This window comes from Passer domesticus, chromosome Z, assembly GCF_036417665.1.
Source record: "Passer domesticus isolate bPasDom1 chromosome Z, bPasDom1.hap1, whole genome shotgun sequence".
NCBI lineage: Eukaryota > Metazoa > Chordata > Aves > Passeriformes > Passeridae > Passer > Passer domesticus.
In genome coordinates, this window is record NC_087512.1 from 44466301 (window position 1) to 44483739 (window position 17439).

Genomic DNA, 17439 nt, shown 5'->3' on the forward strand with positions numbered 1-17439 from the left:
CTTTATTTGTAGCTTTGATGCTCTGGTAAGGGTCTCAGAAAATGTGCTCTGGAGCTGGATTTTCTTTCGCTTTATTTTTAGTGTATTTAAGGTAAACAAGAATAAGCACTAGATGAAGATGATGCCAGTAGCTGTCAGAAAATCAGCCCTTTTAGGTTTTCTGTGTGTGGGAGTGCAAACTCCATCCATTTCACACATTCATAATTTAATAGTAATTACAAATTCTAAATAATCGCTCCCTGGGCATTAGCTAATCTTCATTAAACATCTAAATACCAGTGACTAAAACTGGGTCAGTGGCCCACAGTGGAGAGAAGGAGCCATGCCAGACTCCAGCAGCACAGGATCTGAGCTCCCTGGCTTGGAGGAGCCCATTTGCTGCATACTAAATGCTGCATACAGAGGGTCCCATCCTCTACACACAGCAGGAGAGCTCCTTCAGCAGCCAAGGACATGTGCTGTGTTGCTAGCAAGGAGACTAGTCCTTCATCTCCAGTGGAACAGCAGAGCTTTTCAGGGAGTGGGGATCTGAGAAGGCATCTGCCTGTGCTGTTCTGCAACTGCCAATGCCAGGGGCTGAGTCCCAAGGGTTAGTGGTCAGATACATGCCCACCGCATGAAGAATGTCTTGCCAGTGTGAACTGCTATGTGGTTGAAGGAAAAATCCTGCTTCTGCAGCCCCAGTGCTCTGTCTCCAGTAGGAGAGCAGGGTTTTCTTCCACAATCCACCACAGTATCCTGAAATGTTCCTTCCAAGTCCCATTTCTCATTCTGTTCTTCCTGCATATGCTTCTCTCACTAGCCTTCTGGAGCCCACCTTTAGGTGCTTGTTTGTTTTTTTTTCCTGGAAGTCATGAAACTCTTGTTTTAGAGCATTGACCTCTGCAGACAGTGCTTCAGTCCCTCACTGCTAGAGAGGGTAAATGAAGCTAAAGAGCTCCCGTTTTGCAGCTTTGACACAAGAAAAATACAGTGGAAACAGAGTTTATACAACCTGTCTGTTTCATGCCTCCTGCCCTTAACACGTCTACTGATGAAGGATATCTCTGGAGCCTCTTTTGCTCTGTACAAGTAAACCCATCTAGCCATGCAGCTTCACTGTTAATAAACCATGAAACAGACACTCTGAGCCAAGGGCACGTACCTTCAGTGGAACTGCAGAACAATGACATGCAGCAGAACAGTCTGGGTCCACAGCATGGACCCTGCCTGTGTGCAGAGGTCCTGCCTGATGGGCTGTCTGGTCCTTTTCCTCCTGATGGACTGATGATGATGACTGATTAGCCACAACAGCATCAGTCTCTGTTTCAGAAGCAGCAGCGATTTCCAGAGAAAGTAAACCGTGTCAGGCAAATACAGTGCTGAAGTGGTTTGCAGTAAAGACCAACAGAAGCAGAAGACATGGTTCAGCTTGGCTTACTAGTGCATTAGTGTATCAGTGTAAAAAAAAAAAAGTCAGTAAGAAGCAGAAATATGCTGCACTATGGGACAGAGGGGAGAGGGGAAGAAATCATTGTGACTGTATGTGCCTCTGTTATTGTGTCTACTCACCATCCATCTTTAGACATCCAAGCTGTTGGAATAGCTGTACAGAGTGAGGAGTATGTACAGATCCTTGAGGAACAAGGTAATGGTGCCACAAGAGGTACTGTGCTGGGATATGCAGCTTGTATGACTCATAATGCATAGCAAGATCTCCTTCATGCCTCCCTACTGTTCATTGTCCCACAGCTGTCCTGGTAAGGCAAAGCATCTTATCAGCCAGTATGCTCCAGATAGCCTTATGAGCCCTGAGAGTCCTGCTTCCTGGGTATGAGCAAGGACTCTTCTGCATGTGTGACCACAACCTCCCCTTTCACTGTGAAGAACTTTCCAACTGCTTCTGTATGTGACTGACCTTCAGCACACCCTGTAGCCTACCAGAGAGGTTGAGGAATGTAATGATGGGTGTAACCATTAGCCTAAAGGGGCAGTTCCCAAGACTCTGGAGAGAAGATGAGAAGATGTGAGAGGATCAGTGAGAAGAAAGACAGCAAAAATACCTTGCCTCTACCAAACGCCATTAACATGCTCATTTCAGAAAACATTACCATCAGAATGCTTTTCTTGGCACCAGCACAGTATGTTCAGTGTTACTGCAGCTACTCAGCTAAAGAGCAGGCAGAGAACAGAGTAAAACTTCACCAAAAATTTGACTTGCTTCTCAGGAAGATGAGATTGTATTGTATTGAGTAAGAGCATGGCTTACACATACCACATGGAAGATACAGAAATTTCTTTCTTACTTAAAAGGAAAACTTTATTTTGATACATTAAAAAATCTGTACATTTCTTAGACTAAAATACAGTTTTGCATCAGTATCCTGGCACAATGTCAGTTTACACAGAAAATCTAAGATTAGATCAGCACTGTTAATTTCTTTTCTCTTCCTGCATTCACAGCTTGCAAGTATAAAATAGTTTTAAGTTCTCAAGACAACAATGAACAGTGTCACATTTACTTTTCCCATTCTCAAAGGAGGTGGCATTCCACTGGAAAAAGGAGCACTTGTTAGTTGATCTTGATTCAATGTAAATCACTAAGCCAGTCCAGGGGTTTGATTGCCCTATTAGAAGTATGAGTAAAGGGGGATGAAAAATTCGTTTCCAGATGAAGCTTTGATGGACTATGACAATGCAAGTACTGTCAAGCCTTTAAAATCTGTTCAGAAGATTTTCCTTTTTCCTTAGAGTAGTTTCTGTAATCAGCAACACAATTCATTATATAGAAATAATTATTTTCTATAGGTATAGTATTCCACCTTCATTTTGCTCTGAAGAGCTCCAGAGTAAAATTAAAGTGGGACACAGGACATGTTGCTGTGAGATGTCTGAATTGGAATGTGAATTTTCTTAATTACTGTGAAGATCCTGTGGAATATTTTTTATCTGCTGTCCATGGCTCCACCTAACTTCTGGCAGCTGCTTTCTGTCCTACATGAGAAATAAAACCACCTTTCTGTTTTCTCTTCCCTCACTCCCCTGGGAGACAGTATGAAATTGTCTGTGGTGCTGTTTTTCAAATGAGAGATATTCTCCTGTTTCAGTTTGAGCAGCAGGGAGGGACCCAACTAATACTAGCATGGAGGACACATGGTATTTGAGAGTTAAAAAACATGCTTATGGTGGGAACTCCAGTCAGTGCACAACTTCTGCTGGGCTTCATAACTAGTCAGCTTCCCAATTTCACCAAACCTTTTTGAAATAAGCTGCCCCTATAGCCCAGAGAAGAGAGGTGGTACACTTGAGGAATGGTATCCACCTATGCTGCCAGCATAAAACAGGAATTCTGTTAGGTATCTTATAAATCACCTACTTAGAGAGGCCATAGCTGTCTTTAACATTACTGAAATTATGCTAGTTCTGTTAAAGTCAGCTGGTACTTTTACTCTGAATTCTTGAAACTTTGGTTCTAAGGGGAGTTTCTGTAGAGAAGTACCAAACGCTTCTAACACCAAAGTCTGCTCATTATATTCAAATATGATGACTTGACCTCAGTGAGACAGGGGAGTAGAATTTGATGGGCATTTGTTGGTTTTCAGCTAGCTCCATTTTAACAGCTGTCTGTCAAATGAATGCCAGATAATTTAGCCCCCAATAGGTATTTTCAGATCAATTCATGCTACCAGTTCTCCTTAGAAATATTTTCATAATCCTGGTCTCTGGGGAGCTTTGGCTTGATTGTATTAGATTGCAAGACTCATCACAGCTCCATCCCAGACCAGAAATTATGCCTTTTATACATGACCCACATCACAGGAGATGAGTTTCATCTTTTCTCTCATCTCTTTAAATATAAAAAGTATTGAGAACAGTATTTGCTACAGAACACAATAAATATAGATTTACTAGTCTCCATAATCTTGTTACATGGTGGAAATAACAGCAGAGATGAAATAGTTGGAAGAGCATTTGAAAATGAAATATTTATAGTAAACTTGCGTCATCCCAACAAAGAAATGCTTCAAATAAACCTGTTGGGGATTGTGTTGGGAAACACGAGGGTTGTTTTGTTGTCTTTTTGGTTTTTTTTATAAAGATGAAATAGAATTTCTGTGTTGATAATGTGACACAAGCTGTTCAAGAAACAATGGGCTAGTGATATTTAGATTTAGTAAACAGACCAAGCCATGATTTCAAAAACAGGAATGCTGTAAGGTATCTACTTAAAAATCTTAAGACTGTTTCTTAAAACAACTGTGCCATATTCAATATAGCATGAATGCACTCTGAACTAAATGCTCACTAGATGGTGATGAGTATACGTCTGCTACATGCATTTTATTCTGACTCTATAACATACATTCATAGAATACATCATAACCACTCAGAGCAAACTGCTAAAGTGCATGCCCTGAGGGCACATTAAGTATATTGTTTCAAACACTGGCTGCTCAATTGCCAGAACACTGACACCGAAAGGGCTCATTTTTGCTTTATATCCCCATTATGTGCTGAAAGAGTAAGAGCTAACATCCCCTGCTCCCTCCATGAAAGGGAGCACTGTGAAGCAGGCAAATTGTCTGCTGCAAAAAAAGCCCTTTCAGAAAGAAGTAACCACCCTGAGAAGATGCTGTACAGAAATGCAGGGAGCAAGTCTTGGATTAATTATTGGGTAGGTGGGCATGTGTACTGGGTTAGGCTGGACAGAGTTAATTTTCTTTTTGGCAACCTGCAAGATGCTGGTTGCAAGGTCTGCAACCCAAAACAGTGTTGCTAACACAAAGCTTTACCTGCTACTGAGCAGTGCTTGCACAGGGTAAAGGCCTTCTCTATTTTCCACTCTACGACCCCCACAGTCATTTGGGGTTGGGCAAAAGGATGAGAGGGTACACAGCCAGGACAGCTGACCTGAAGAGATTGAAGAAATATTCCACACCGTATAATGTAACACTCAGCAATCAAACTGGGGTGGGTGTGGTTCCCAAGCAGCTGCTGCTTGGAGATTGGCTGGGAATTGGTCTGCTGGTAAATGATTGCCTTTGCTTTCCCACCCCACCCCCCCCCCCCCCCCCCCCCACTTACTTGCTTAGTGAACTGCACTTTTATTAAGTGTTTTTGTCCTTTCACTGCTCTCTCCCATACTGCTGCAGGGACTGAGCAAGCAACAGAGTAGCAGTGTATGTGACAGCTATGGTCAACCCACCACAACATTTAACTGCATTTTCCACTGTTAGGTCTCGCTTATAGAAAACACTTTTCAAATGCAAAAAGTCCTTCATTTACTATGCCAGGCCATGTAAGGCCACATTTAGAAGCCCATCCTGGTTCTGGGACTGGGAGCTCATGGAAAGCTGAAGATGCAAATCTAAGCTGGCCATCCTATGTGTTAAAGCCTAGCTGTGGAGCAGCAGTGAAACTCTAGAAGTGATTGGTTGCACTTCTAACCACAGCGATGGAGTAATACCAGACAAAAAAAAAGAAAAAAATTCTGCCTCAGAACTTTAGCTTAGCACATACTCTAATATTACTCTATTCAGGTAATATCCTGAATCATTGCCTCGGGAAGGTAAAAGAATATGTGTTAAGATCAAGGGACAAAGGGCAGCTGACACTCTGCCACTTGCCACTGTTTTACTCAGAGAGCAATATGGAAATGAGACACAAAGGAACAAAACCAAAAAACTTTCTCTAGGGCTGGAAGAAGCAGTAAAGATGACATGGTGCTGTTCAACTTCCAAACAGAAAAATAATGTGGGAAAAAAAATTTAACAATTTAAGGATCAGTATGTTTTTCTGTATGAAACTTAGCTGGTCAGAGACTATGATGCAGAAACCAAATGCCGGGAAGCAATAATCCCAATGATTATTTCTAAATCCAAATTGTCCAGCCTAAATTTCCAGTCTTTTAGCACTACTTAATTCAATGGACTTTCTGAGGAGATGATTTGTTTTACCTGTCTCATCTGCTCCTCCTGCATTGTTATTCTCAGTGCAGCATCACTCTCTACTTAGTCTAGACTGCCTCCCACAAAGCAGACCATACACTGGCTGTAATAACCACCAGTCAAAAGGAGTATTTAATCCCTCACAGCTGGCAGACCCCAGCATCCCTACTGCCAAAATTTATGTATAGGATTTATATGCCAAAATGTCCTCCCACTCCACTATCCCCACTAGGAAAGGAAAGTAGTCTAAATTTGCCCTGAAAAGTTGTCTTTTCAGAATTCTGTCTTCTGCTTATCTCTGCTTGTCTCTGCACAAGACAGAGCTGGAAGAGGGCAGCTTGTAGTTTGGTTACAAATGAATGTCAATGGTAATTCAAAACCTTTAAAGGGCTGCTGGAAAGCCTGTGTGTGGATGGGATGCCTTTTTGGCAAGACTGGAAAGCTCTGCATGCTGGATATACACTCAAGAATGGTGCACACGTTTTTATTAAGAACTGTAATTATGTAGGTTTCTCACTTAAACATTACAACTACCCATAGAAAAGTGTTGCCTGTATCTTTCAAACACTATGTAAATAAACAAATTTATTTTTAAGACAGGATAAACTGCTATAAAAATGGTGCACAGTCAAGTCATACAAAAATACAAAATTTGTTACCAATTGCAGTCCTAGTTGCAATTACAGAATACAGTTCCCACTCAGGACATCCAGTGAGTGGAGAACACAAACTTATGGAACCAGTCATGGCAGAATTTTTTTATCAAAATGAGCAGAACACAAGGCTTCTTTGATTAAGCACTTCCAATAACCTCCAAACAAGATGAAACTAGATTCTCTGGAAGCAACTGAGTATTTGATAAGTCTTTTTGATAAGTCTTTTAGTCTTGAAAACCAGTTTCTAGATTCATCTAAGCTGGTTTTAAAATTTGTGTTGCTAAACCTCTCTGATCTACACAAATACTGGTGTTGAGTACCACTGCTATCATAGACACTGGTACTGCAGGAATGTCTCCTCTCCACAAAAGTAAGGCTGCTCCAGTGTTTCTTCTGGGCAAGTCTGATGTCTAACTTGCACAGAGAGGTCTCACCTGTGCTCCAGTTTGAATCCCTAGGCTGAAGCTGTAGTCCAGTCAGCACTTACACAGATGTGTACGTTACAATTTCCATACTTAGAGAGCCCTCCTGATGCTAGTAGATACAGATATGGTTCACTTAAATGAGTAAGTGCTTCCAGGACTGGATAATTCTCTTTGCCTCCCCAGCTCCCCAAGCTACCCTTTCTGTATGTATCTTTATATTTGTACCATTCAAATAGTTTGGGTTCTGTGATATGAAAAGTGTAAATTGTATTAACTGGCTTATAGGAAAAAAAAATTAACAAATTTATCAAATTACTTCTGGAAGCAAAAGTGAAATGTTTTACTATTGCCAAAAATATAAGAGCACTAGTTAGCTAAATGATACTACATAATTATTTAAACCTTCAGCAGCAATTTAGAAGTCTGATAGTCTGAAAGGAAGCACAGTTAACTGCTTACTTACTAAACCTTGATTACACGAGTTGTGCATGTCTTTACCTAGACATACCTCTCTACTCCATCATAAAGCTTCTGTAGAAAGGCTCTTACTCTTTCAAAAGATTTTCTGGAATGGAGTGATTGAACCATTGAGGCATCATTATTTGTAGACAGCTTGTATTTAGTGCAATAAGTTTAAAAATTCTGCTCTGAAATATTAACTTTACAATAACAAAAATAGTTTTCTTAAAAAAATGTTAACAAAAGGAATATATAGCATAGACAGATCATCAATTCTTAGCAAATACAGTTATGCATTTACCAATTCACTATGCTGAACAATTGAATATTAGCACTCATATCTGGTGAACTTCCAGACTGAAGAGATATTTATGTATCTAATAATAATAAAAAAGCATGTTCTCTTGTCATTATTTAATAATTTCAGATAACTATCCTGGCAGCCACATTTCCAAAGGAATGTTTCTCTGCCCTTTCTGGCTTTAGCCACCCACTACAGTATGTACAAATATGGATCAAGCAACAGGCAAGGAATGATCCTTTCTACCTCCCAGAGCTCTCTCATTAGATGAAATGAAGCATACAGTACTTTTTTATGTACAGCAGTATAATTCATTTTTCTTCCCATCCTCAGCATCTTTGTATCTAGTCATGAATTAATCATGAGTATGGCTAAGACTGAGCTTTAGCAATCTGTTATTTCGCTTGCCCGTATGGAGAATCCATACCCTTCAAAGGAGCACTGCTGAAGTGTGAAGGAGGCTACTGAACTCAGGGGGAGGATAGAGGGCAATGGGTATGAGGGGTAAAAGTAGGGTAAGCAGGAAGTTAATTGCATATAAAAATTATCTGTCCCCATTTTGTAGGTTCTGTTTAATAGGAGATGCAAGGGCTCCCCACACACCTAAATACCTGAGGAGTTGGTTATTGTGATATCTGATACTGGTAAACAGAACTGTGCCCTGCCAGGGCTGTAAAGTAAAATAACTACTTACAAATACATTTCAACTGAACAAATTTTTGCTGAAAAAATAAATTTGAGACTTTTCTTGATTTTAAGGTTTTCTGTACATGGTCACTGTCCCGAATTTAATGCAGATTTTAAAGAAATTAAACAAGTAAAACTCTCAGCAGATTAGTAGTGTCATGGGAAATCTGTCTCTAAACCCAGTCATAATTTCAGATTATCTTTACAATGATACTTCCTCCAGATTTTAAAATGTCAAGCAGATAAGAAGAATCAACATTTCCATGACCACAACAAATAATTTAAGAAATGGAACAATGATAAAGCTGCTTGTAAAAGCCACCCGTATGAAAAGAGTACATGTTTCACAAAAATAATTGTTAAAAAAAGTTTTAAATCCCTGTTCCTTTTCTCTGATTTTGGCTGTTTATTTTTATATATATATATATATATGTATGTATGTATATATGTATATATATACTGTTTTGGAATGTCAATGGGTTCCAATATGGCTGGCTAGTTTCAAGATGAACTTGCTCCAGAGGCCTAGAAAACAAAGTCATACAGTACAGTCTTAGACAGATGCCAAAGGACAAGGAGAAATTGAGTCAAAGGGGTCACTGGAAGCCATAAAGAAAGAAGCGTGAAGAGGTGGGGTTTTTTGTTGTGCCCTGATACAAGAACAGAACTAAGGTGTTTTCTCATCTCTGCTACTAATACCTATTTTAAATACAACTGCACTTAGGGCATTTCACTTTAAGAAATAATTGTCATATCTAAGAAATATCTGCATTTCAAGGAAACTGAAGCAAACCAGTAAAGACTCTGTAAAAAAAAGAGAAAAAAGTAGTATTGATCTAATTTTCAGACATGCAATTTTGGGACTATGGGCGCTACCGTTACATAATAGACTTATGAATGATCCTATTCTAGCTATAACCGAGGCCCTCTACTTTGGGGAAAGGCCTCAGAAATTTAACTGCTGTGTCCCATCGTGATCAGGAAGTGAGATTCTAGTATTTCATAATCAAATCAACTGGAGCTGAATGTCCAAAAATGGAAAACCACAAGGCCAAAACAGTTCCAACAAGACATTCACATGAGCAGCAAAATTGGGAGTAATTCAGCAGGAGACTTCCACTCTGAGCCTCAAGTACTCAGCATCTTCTCCAGCCACTCTAAGAGGACTTTCAGCCAGCACCAGGCTAAGACTCCATAAAAAATTTCTTCTAAGAATAAAACCACTCTTGGTTTGCAAATACTTGGTCTGCACTTTTAAAAGGGGTGGGGGTGAATAAAATTTTTTAACATCCAAGCTTCAGGCAGTCAAGTACCAAAGTGTAATTAGCAGTTGGTACCACCTCTGACAACAGTGTAAGTGGAAAACCACTTAAGGTAAACCAATTCTTTGAAACAGAGTTTAACATAAAATTTTGAACTGAATTTTTTGTGCATATGACTAGAGAGTTTGCACACTCAATTCTCAATCATTTTTGTGGCACATTTGCATTTATAGCAATTAGCTCGTTCTGAAAATCCCAATGTTAGTGTCTCTTTGACCAGCTAGAATTACTCCCAGAAGAAAACAGTAAATGAGAATAGAATTAGTTTTTTATATGTATAAACACAGCAGCATTTAGGCATAAGCAAATCTAGAAACTGGTATGCCATAATGAAATAGCAAAACACACAAAGCTACACATCTATCCAGTCTATAGCAGGAACCCATTCCAGCTTAGTCAAAAAATGCTCATGCAACATGGCTTCACATACATTGTTGAAAAAATAAATTATTCTGTTAGCATACACTTATTTAGATTCCATTTGGTTAAAAAATGACCCCCATGGTACGGAAATGAGTAAGACCCCAAACACTCTGAGAAAGTGATGATGGAAAAATACTCTGTTTCACAAAGTCATAATGTACAATGACAAATCATACCTTGCTCAGCCTGGCTCTCTGTTATACGCCCTCTGTTCTCCACTTTCCAAACTTATCCTCCTATCTGTTATCTGTACCATGTATAGTGCTCTTATTCCAGGCTACTCAGACATGCAATGCCTTCCTAACAGGCACACCATAAGTAAAACAGGCTGCAGAAGCATAAATGATGCATTGTTCACTGTCTGTGCATCTGACAGTGTGAGATGGAAAGAGCACACAAGAGACAAGCAACATAAGTAGTTGGCAATAAAACAAACAACTGGGAGAAATGTCATTTGAGCAGGTTGAAAGGAATCACTGTATCCAATTCCTTGGCACCGTGTAAGATAATTTGGTGAGGGCTTTGAATACCTGGTCTTACTTTGCAACAATGGATGCACGCAGTAAGTGTTCTTCATTTCAGGTTTTTGCAGTGAATGTAAGATGAGCAAAAATTGTTCATCTCAGGGCTGAGAAGAGCCCAAAGAATCTCAGAGCCATCTTAGTTTTAGACTGTTCAGCAGCTGGGGCTGTCTGCATATACCACATGGCATGCACCACTAATCCTAATGAAATGATACTGCATTTGTTTCATATGAGACAGTTCCTTTCATCTTACTTTTACAGGAGATGGTCTCAGCTGTGACAAAAACTCTGCCATCCAGGTGATAGGCAAGCTCACAAACAGAAAAAGCAGAACATCTTGAGTGATACAGAGAACAAAAACTTCTCCTGAAGAAGTGCAGTCAGTAAAGACAAAGAGGGAGAAGAAGTAAAAGTGAAACTCTTGGAGGATCGCCACCTCCTCATCTGCACCTACCATTGGTTTTAGCTCTCTGCCCTCAGCTCCACCTCCCCGGCCAGCTTCTTTCATAGATTTCCTACTATTCTCCACAAACTCCTGAAAAACAGTAATGAAATGACAAGTGCTTTCATAGAGCAGACTCCAAACATTAAATCTCAACACAGAACTTCAAGATGTAACTACTCAAAATATCTAGCTAATTTGCGTCTCCCACTTCTCTTGCTTAGACTTGACCACAAAGTATCGAAAAAGCCTACCAAATAACCACAAAGGTCTCCCTCACTTAATTCTGGAAGCCAGATAGATGTTTGCCTTTTGTGCTTTTACAACTTTCATATTTACTATGAAATGCTCTCCTTTATGGGGAAAGAAGGTAAAAGACTGATTAAAAAAAAAAGTAAAAACCAAACAAAAAAAAACCCTGCACAACAAAACCCCCAAACAAATCAGATTCTTATTTATTGCCTTGTATCCTGTGCCTAATGTTAGAACACCATTAAACAAATGGACTTTCAGATAATTACTTGCAAGATTTGGCTGATTTCCCTAAATGTCCTCAATTCAACCTCTTACATTTGTCACGAAATCACAATCTCCTTTTCATGCAGATTAGAAAATGTGCTATAAAATTTTAAACATTTTTTTTTCTCTTAGGGGCAAGAATTCTGCAGGAAATGTCAGTGAACTTTAGCTGCTGGGGTTTTGTGATATTGAATGCTGACGAAAGAAACCCACAATCGTTTTACAATATATCAATACTTTCTTCTGACAGAACTTGCTGCATTTTACTCTTACTTTGTTAAAAAGCAACTAATCAGCAGCTGATTTATTTATTATATACTCTAAATTCCCTAGGGGTTTACAAAAAAATTAGCATTAAATTCTTGGCATGGCTTTTCCACCAAAACAAAAAATTGCTAAGAAGTCATGAGGATCTTCCTTTAGCCTACACAAGGCTACATTTTACAGAGACATAGTCTACACCTGCCACTTAAAAACACTGTCAAGAAATTTCTGCACAATAAAAAAGTGAGGGGCTTGACAAGCAGAATTTTTATATCTTGGTTTCTAGTTATAGTGAACACAGAATAACATGGAATAAAAATTGACAAAATGAATCGGCCTTGCAAAAGGCCTTGACAAAGCATGTAGGCTCCAGGATAGAATATAAAGCCTGGTATTTTTATGTGTGACAGAGTCAAATTCTGGTTGATGCCTATATGAAAACTCCACTGTGGTCACTACCTATGCATGACGTAGAGTACTCTGATATTTTTTCTCTCTCATATCCAAAGAGAAGTCCTTCTTAGGAAAGGAAAAAAACCAAGTTTTCTCCCCTTGTTTTGTTTCTTTCTATTCTGCACTGTGTAATTTAGGAGACATGATATCCAAGAGTATGATTCTGCAAGATCACTCCCCATCCAACAGCTAGCAAATAGAAGCCAATACCATAGGAAGGAAGCCTCATTACTTACTTGATGCTTATCAGATGACACTGTTTCCTGATCAAGCCATGAACAAGATGGCAAGATTAAAAAAAAAAACAAAAAACCCCCATATAGAACTCAGCTAGTGCTTTCATTCCATTCTCAAAATACCTATTTTATGGAACTGGATCCTTAGACTTTGAGAGTAAGGGAAAACTTACCATGAGAACTTTATCCATGTAGAATTCCCTGCCAGGGCTCCCATCATTGTATTTTGTATCGATGGCAAAACATAAGAAAAGGACATCAACAACCATTTCATAAATGGAAAGGAAGCAGTGAGCAACCAGGAATGCAAAGAGGCAGACAATGATGAGTGGCAGCACCCAGATGGTGTAATCTCGTTGGTAATTCAGCAACATAATGCCGGCCAAACCTGTGCTGCAGACAATCAGGACCTGAAGAAGAAAATGGTAGGCAACTCTAGTGGCAGAAGCCTTTTGATAGTTTTTGTTTGGTTGGTTTGTTTTAAGGCAATATACTTCTTGGTCTGCCAGGGTTAGAACTAGAGGAAACAGATAGTAGGTAACATGATCTTTACCTCGTGGATTCCCCACATCCCTGAGGATAAATGACATTTAATTCATTTTTCAGCAGGTTCAAGTCAATTGTTACACATCCTTCATCACCGAGAATATTTTTCAGAGAAAATTACATTTATATTCTGCTGTCATCATTCTAATGTTTTACAATAGTCCTGTAAAAAATATCTTAATCCTGTCAATTACATAAACCCTGTAAACAGATGCCATGCATCAACTAACACGCACTTGGGGTTTTTTTATTTGGGATAGAGGCAGAAGTTAGGTATTAGGAGAATGGTATGTTTTTCATTTTGCTAGTGGAAACAACTTCCAAGCTTGTTTAATATCCATTTCTTCTCCATACAGGAGAAAATAGATCAGAATTCACATGAGGCACTTCATGTAACAGTCTCTACAGAACTACACTATGTGTGAGGCCGTAACAGATATTCCACTGGGTACCAGTCTGGTTTTGGCAAATTAACTTTTTGAATATTTCTGAATGTATTATTATGAATAGCAACTAAACACAATCATAAAATAGGTCAGCTTTTACGAAAACATCACATTGAACTGGTAGAGGAGATGCTGACAGTGTAGCATTATTTCAGCTGATACTGATTTTTATGTGCACTGTTCATTTGAACATTTCTGTCATCTGAACATTTTTCTAATAATCTGAGATATCTTTTCAAGGGGTGCTTCCTAACACTTTTCAGATTCCTCAGTAAAATTTTGTTATGTAATTTCAGGTTCTCCAAAGCACCTATATCTCCCTTACGTGTTTATTCCTTCTCACATCTTACTCACTTAATTACTGGATACAGGGTTCAGCCTGCTGAACTTCTGATTTAACAGAAGTAGAGGAATGCAGTAAGGAATACAGATCAGTTCAACCAATGTCCAGATACTTGGGCACAGGTGATTTAAGTAATCTGGTATTAACTGTTTCAGTAAATTACGGCACTTCAAAGGATAGAAATAATTCACTGGATTACATTTCCGTACAGTATATCTCCATTAGCTGGAAACCCAAAAGGCTGACTGATCACAGAAATTATTCTGCTCTTCTTTTAATTCTCAGAGTACAACTAAGTTGCTTAAACTGGCAGGTCCTCTGTACTCTTCCAGTCTGATTTTGTCATAAAAGGTGATCAGTAATGTGTCAAATTTTCAACATAAACCTAGAGAGTCCACACTAAACAGAATTTAAAAGAAAAGCTTAATTTCCTTACAATTCCGTGTCTTAATTACAAAATCACAACTTTAGACTTTGTAATCACTTTTCTCTTGATTCCCTAAAAAAATGCAAAAAGTGTCATTAACTTCAGCTACTCCTTTCTAGTCACTTTTACTAAATTTAAGTGGATAATTTGTTTATGCTTCCTATACTGGATGGTAACTTCCTAACATGATGCAGCTAGATGCGATAAAGCGTGCACTAAGAAACAGGGTTTTTAAGACATTTTGAATTAGGTTCAAGCTATTGCTAAAGAACGATTGCTTCTACATGGGTGTGTAACAGCTGTATGCAGCAGACATACCTTTCCTAGAAACAGCATAAAATCCCCAACTGTGTTTATGGCAGCCACTCGCAAAGCGTTTTCCACTAGGATAACAAAGGCATCCTTTGCTGAGGTGCAGAAATTGGTGCTGTTGATAGCTGTGGCTGTATACGCATTCTGAGGAAAGGAGATTGAAGATTTATTCATAGAATGATCAGGTATTTCATATGGAGGGTGGGAAGGTGAGGAAAAAGATACAGCTTTGAGCAAGACACCATCATCATATGATTTTAATGAATAAAAATTCCCTTGAGAGTTGTTGAATCAAGCAATATGAACCACCTGACAGAAGATTATATGAGGTAAAGAATTACTATTCTTCTCCTCTCTTGCTCATAATTTATGTATTAACAAGTTTGTTCAAAAAAACTCATTAAACAGAATTTGCAATTTCGCTGCAGGAGGAGGTGAACAGTACCATAGCTACAGAAATTAAATAGCTCAAAAAAACCAATCTGGAAATATAAAAGAATCTGAGTGTCATACAAGTCAACCAAGATAATTTCTAAATACTTAACTAGACAGCATTCAAGGTTAGCGAGGACAGTTTTCAAGGATTACATTGGGGTGTTTAAAATGTTTTCTTACAATTTTATTTTCTACATTTCCACAAGTAAAAAAAATTAACAACAGTGAAAGAGATATTATGTACAAGATATTTATGTGTCTGATATTTATTTATGTGATATTTATGGCCCATAAACCCACTTCTACAAGGGGTCTTTTACAAGGACCAGCTATTGTGTTGCACTTTGCAACTCCTTTTCTCTTTTGTAGATGATGATGACAATTTGATGTTTTGTATAGTTTTTACACTGTGAGAATCTTAAATATTACACAGAAAAGCTTAATTCTCTTTTCATAACAAAAGGATTTTGAAACTCAGATGTAGTTTGACTGAGTAGGCCTAAGGAGGAATGTCCCCAGTAAATCACTAAACAAATTGTTATAAAGTTGAGAAACCATGTTCACAAAGATGAATATGGGCTATTTTTTAGTTCTTGTTTATATTCCAAAGATCAGGGTAGTGATTTGCAGTGTAATTTCAGTAATGGAGACAAGAATGAAGTACTGCTATTCAAGCTCAGTTCCAAAGTACAATACGTGTTGGCACCCGATTGCACTCTGGGAATATATATACTAATAGAAGCCCTTACATAAAACTTAAATATGGAAAATCTTACCTGATTTAAATATGTCAGGCACTTTTCTAGACACCAAAGGCAGCAAATGCAGGCTTTAAGCATACAGCGAGCACAAGCATTTTCCTAGAAAAGCACAGAATGTGGGAAAACATAGATAAAGAGTTTTTACTTGTGCTTCAGTAACTGATATCCAGCCTTGCTAACTTAAGCAATCTGTATCAGTCCCACAGTCCTGTAAAGTCTAAATATTCAGAGAACAATAGGATGATTTGGATTGGAAGGAACTCCCAACACCATAGGCAGGGGCACCTTTCACTAGACCAAGTTGCTCAAAACCTCATCCAGCATGACCCAGAACACTTCCAGCCACAACTTCTCTGGGTAACCTCTTCTTGTGAAGTGTTTCTTGTTACCCCGATCTATTTCAAAACAAGACTTCCATCCTGCCACAATGACTAAATAAACAGGTAAACATATCAGGCCTTGATTTTCTATTTATCTTACCTTTCCTTTGAGTTGTGTTTGAATATACATAAGAATCATTCGTGGTATCTTCACTAGTGTGATAATGAAAGACCCCTTTGCTACTGTTCCTAGGTGGTAACAAACAAGGCGATTAACAGATGCCAAAATAGGAGTAAATGGCAGGTTTCTTTTCTCCCTGTTGAAAAGAGAAAAAAAATGAAGTAGAATGATCAGTATTTAAGTGGTATCATCTAGAAGTGCTACAAATTCTCAATAAAATAATGTGCAAAAGGAATATATTATCTTCATACTAGGATATATTACTTACTCGACCCTGACAATCTATGTAACTCACAAATTTGTCTCTAAAGCAGGACTAGGATTAGGAATTGATATGTCATACTGTTGGGGACTGCAATGTTATTGTTTATGGCTTAAGCATTTTTATGAAGGACTTTTGCCTATTATAGCAAAACTTTAAAACAAAAGCTGTGTGGAAGACCACCACACCCTGAATGAGCCTCCTGAGGCCCTGGACTGCAAGGGCAAGGGAGATAAGCGGCAAGTTGATGGAGATAAGAGGAAGTGACTCAATTCTGGGCTGGGAAAAAAAAATACATTCACAGGAGGGTTAAGCTTCACACCTTTGGGGTGGAGACCACAGTCCCAGGGCTATCAGCTGCCAGACTTACACAGGCGCTCAGACCAAAGGGTGGGGGTGGGAAGGAGAGGTTTTAGACGTGTGGTGAAAAAGCCTCTGGTAAGAGGCAGTGAATGCCAATACTCTGCTGGGCAAACCCGCCCAGTTGCAGTCACCTCTTCACCTGGGAAAGCCACATCTACAGGATATCCACATGAATGACAGCAGAGGGGGTGTCATGGTCCATCAAAATTCCCCCCACAAGGGGGCCCCAGATCTTGCACTGGAACACTGCAACATGATGTAACAGATCCACAGTGTTGCAAGGGTCAGTGTCAAACTTGCCCTCTAGGCGTTCCTACCTGGCCCAAATGTGTATGAATCCATTGGATTCTATACTTTTTGGGGTGCAGGGGACCCTCACCACCAAGAAGACTAGATGGAGGGAAG

At 39.0% G+C, this 17439-nt stretch overlaps 1 protein-coding gene across 3 annotated transcripts in view; it reads right to left on the bottom strand.

Annotated features, from left to right (window-relative positions):
• Positions 1 to 1685: 1685 nt before the first annotated feature.
• The window catches only part of SLC44A1 (solute carrier family 44 member 1), a 69760-nt gene continuing 54006 nt past the window's right edge, over positions 1686 to 17439 (bottom strand). The window contains exons 11-16 of one of the 3 annotated variants that reach the window (XM_064402713.1): positions 16389 to 16545; positions 15924 to 16007; positions 14719 to 14856; positions 12812 to 13048; positions 11179 to 11259; positions 1686 to 1736 (exon numbers count right to left, since the gene is read on the bottom strand). In XM_064402713.1, the coding sequence (XP_064258783.1) occupies positions 1701 to 1736; positions 11179 to 11259; positions 12812 to 13048; positions 14719 to 14856; positions 15924 to 16007; positions 16389 to 16545 (733 nt within the window). In that variant the 3' untranslated portion in view covers positions 1686 to 1700. Of the gene's footprint in view, positions 1737 to 5202; positions 11260 to 12811; positions 13049 to 14718; positions 14857 to 15923; positions 16008 to 16388; positions 16546 to 17439 lie in introns of those variants that run through there. The other 2 variants (XM_064402714.1, XM_064402712.1) reach the window with 2 other exon arrangements.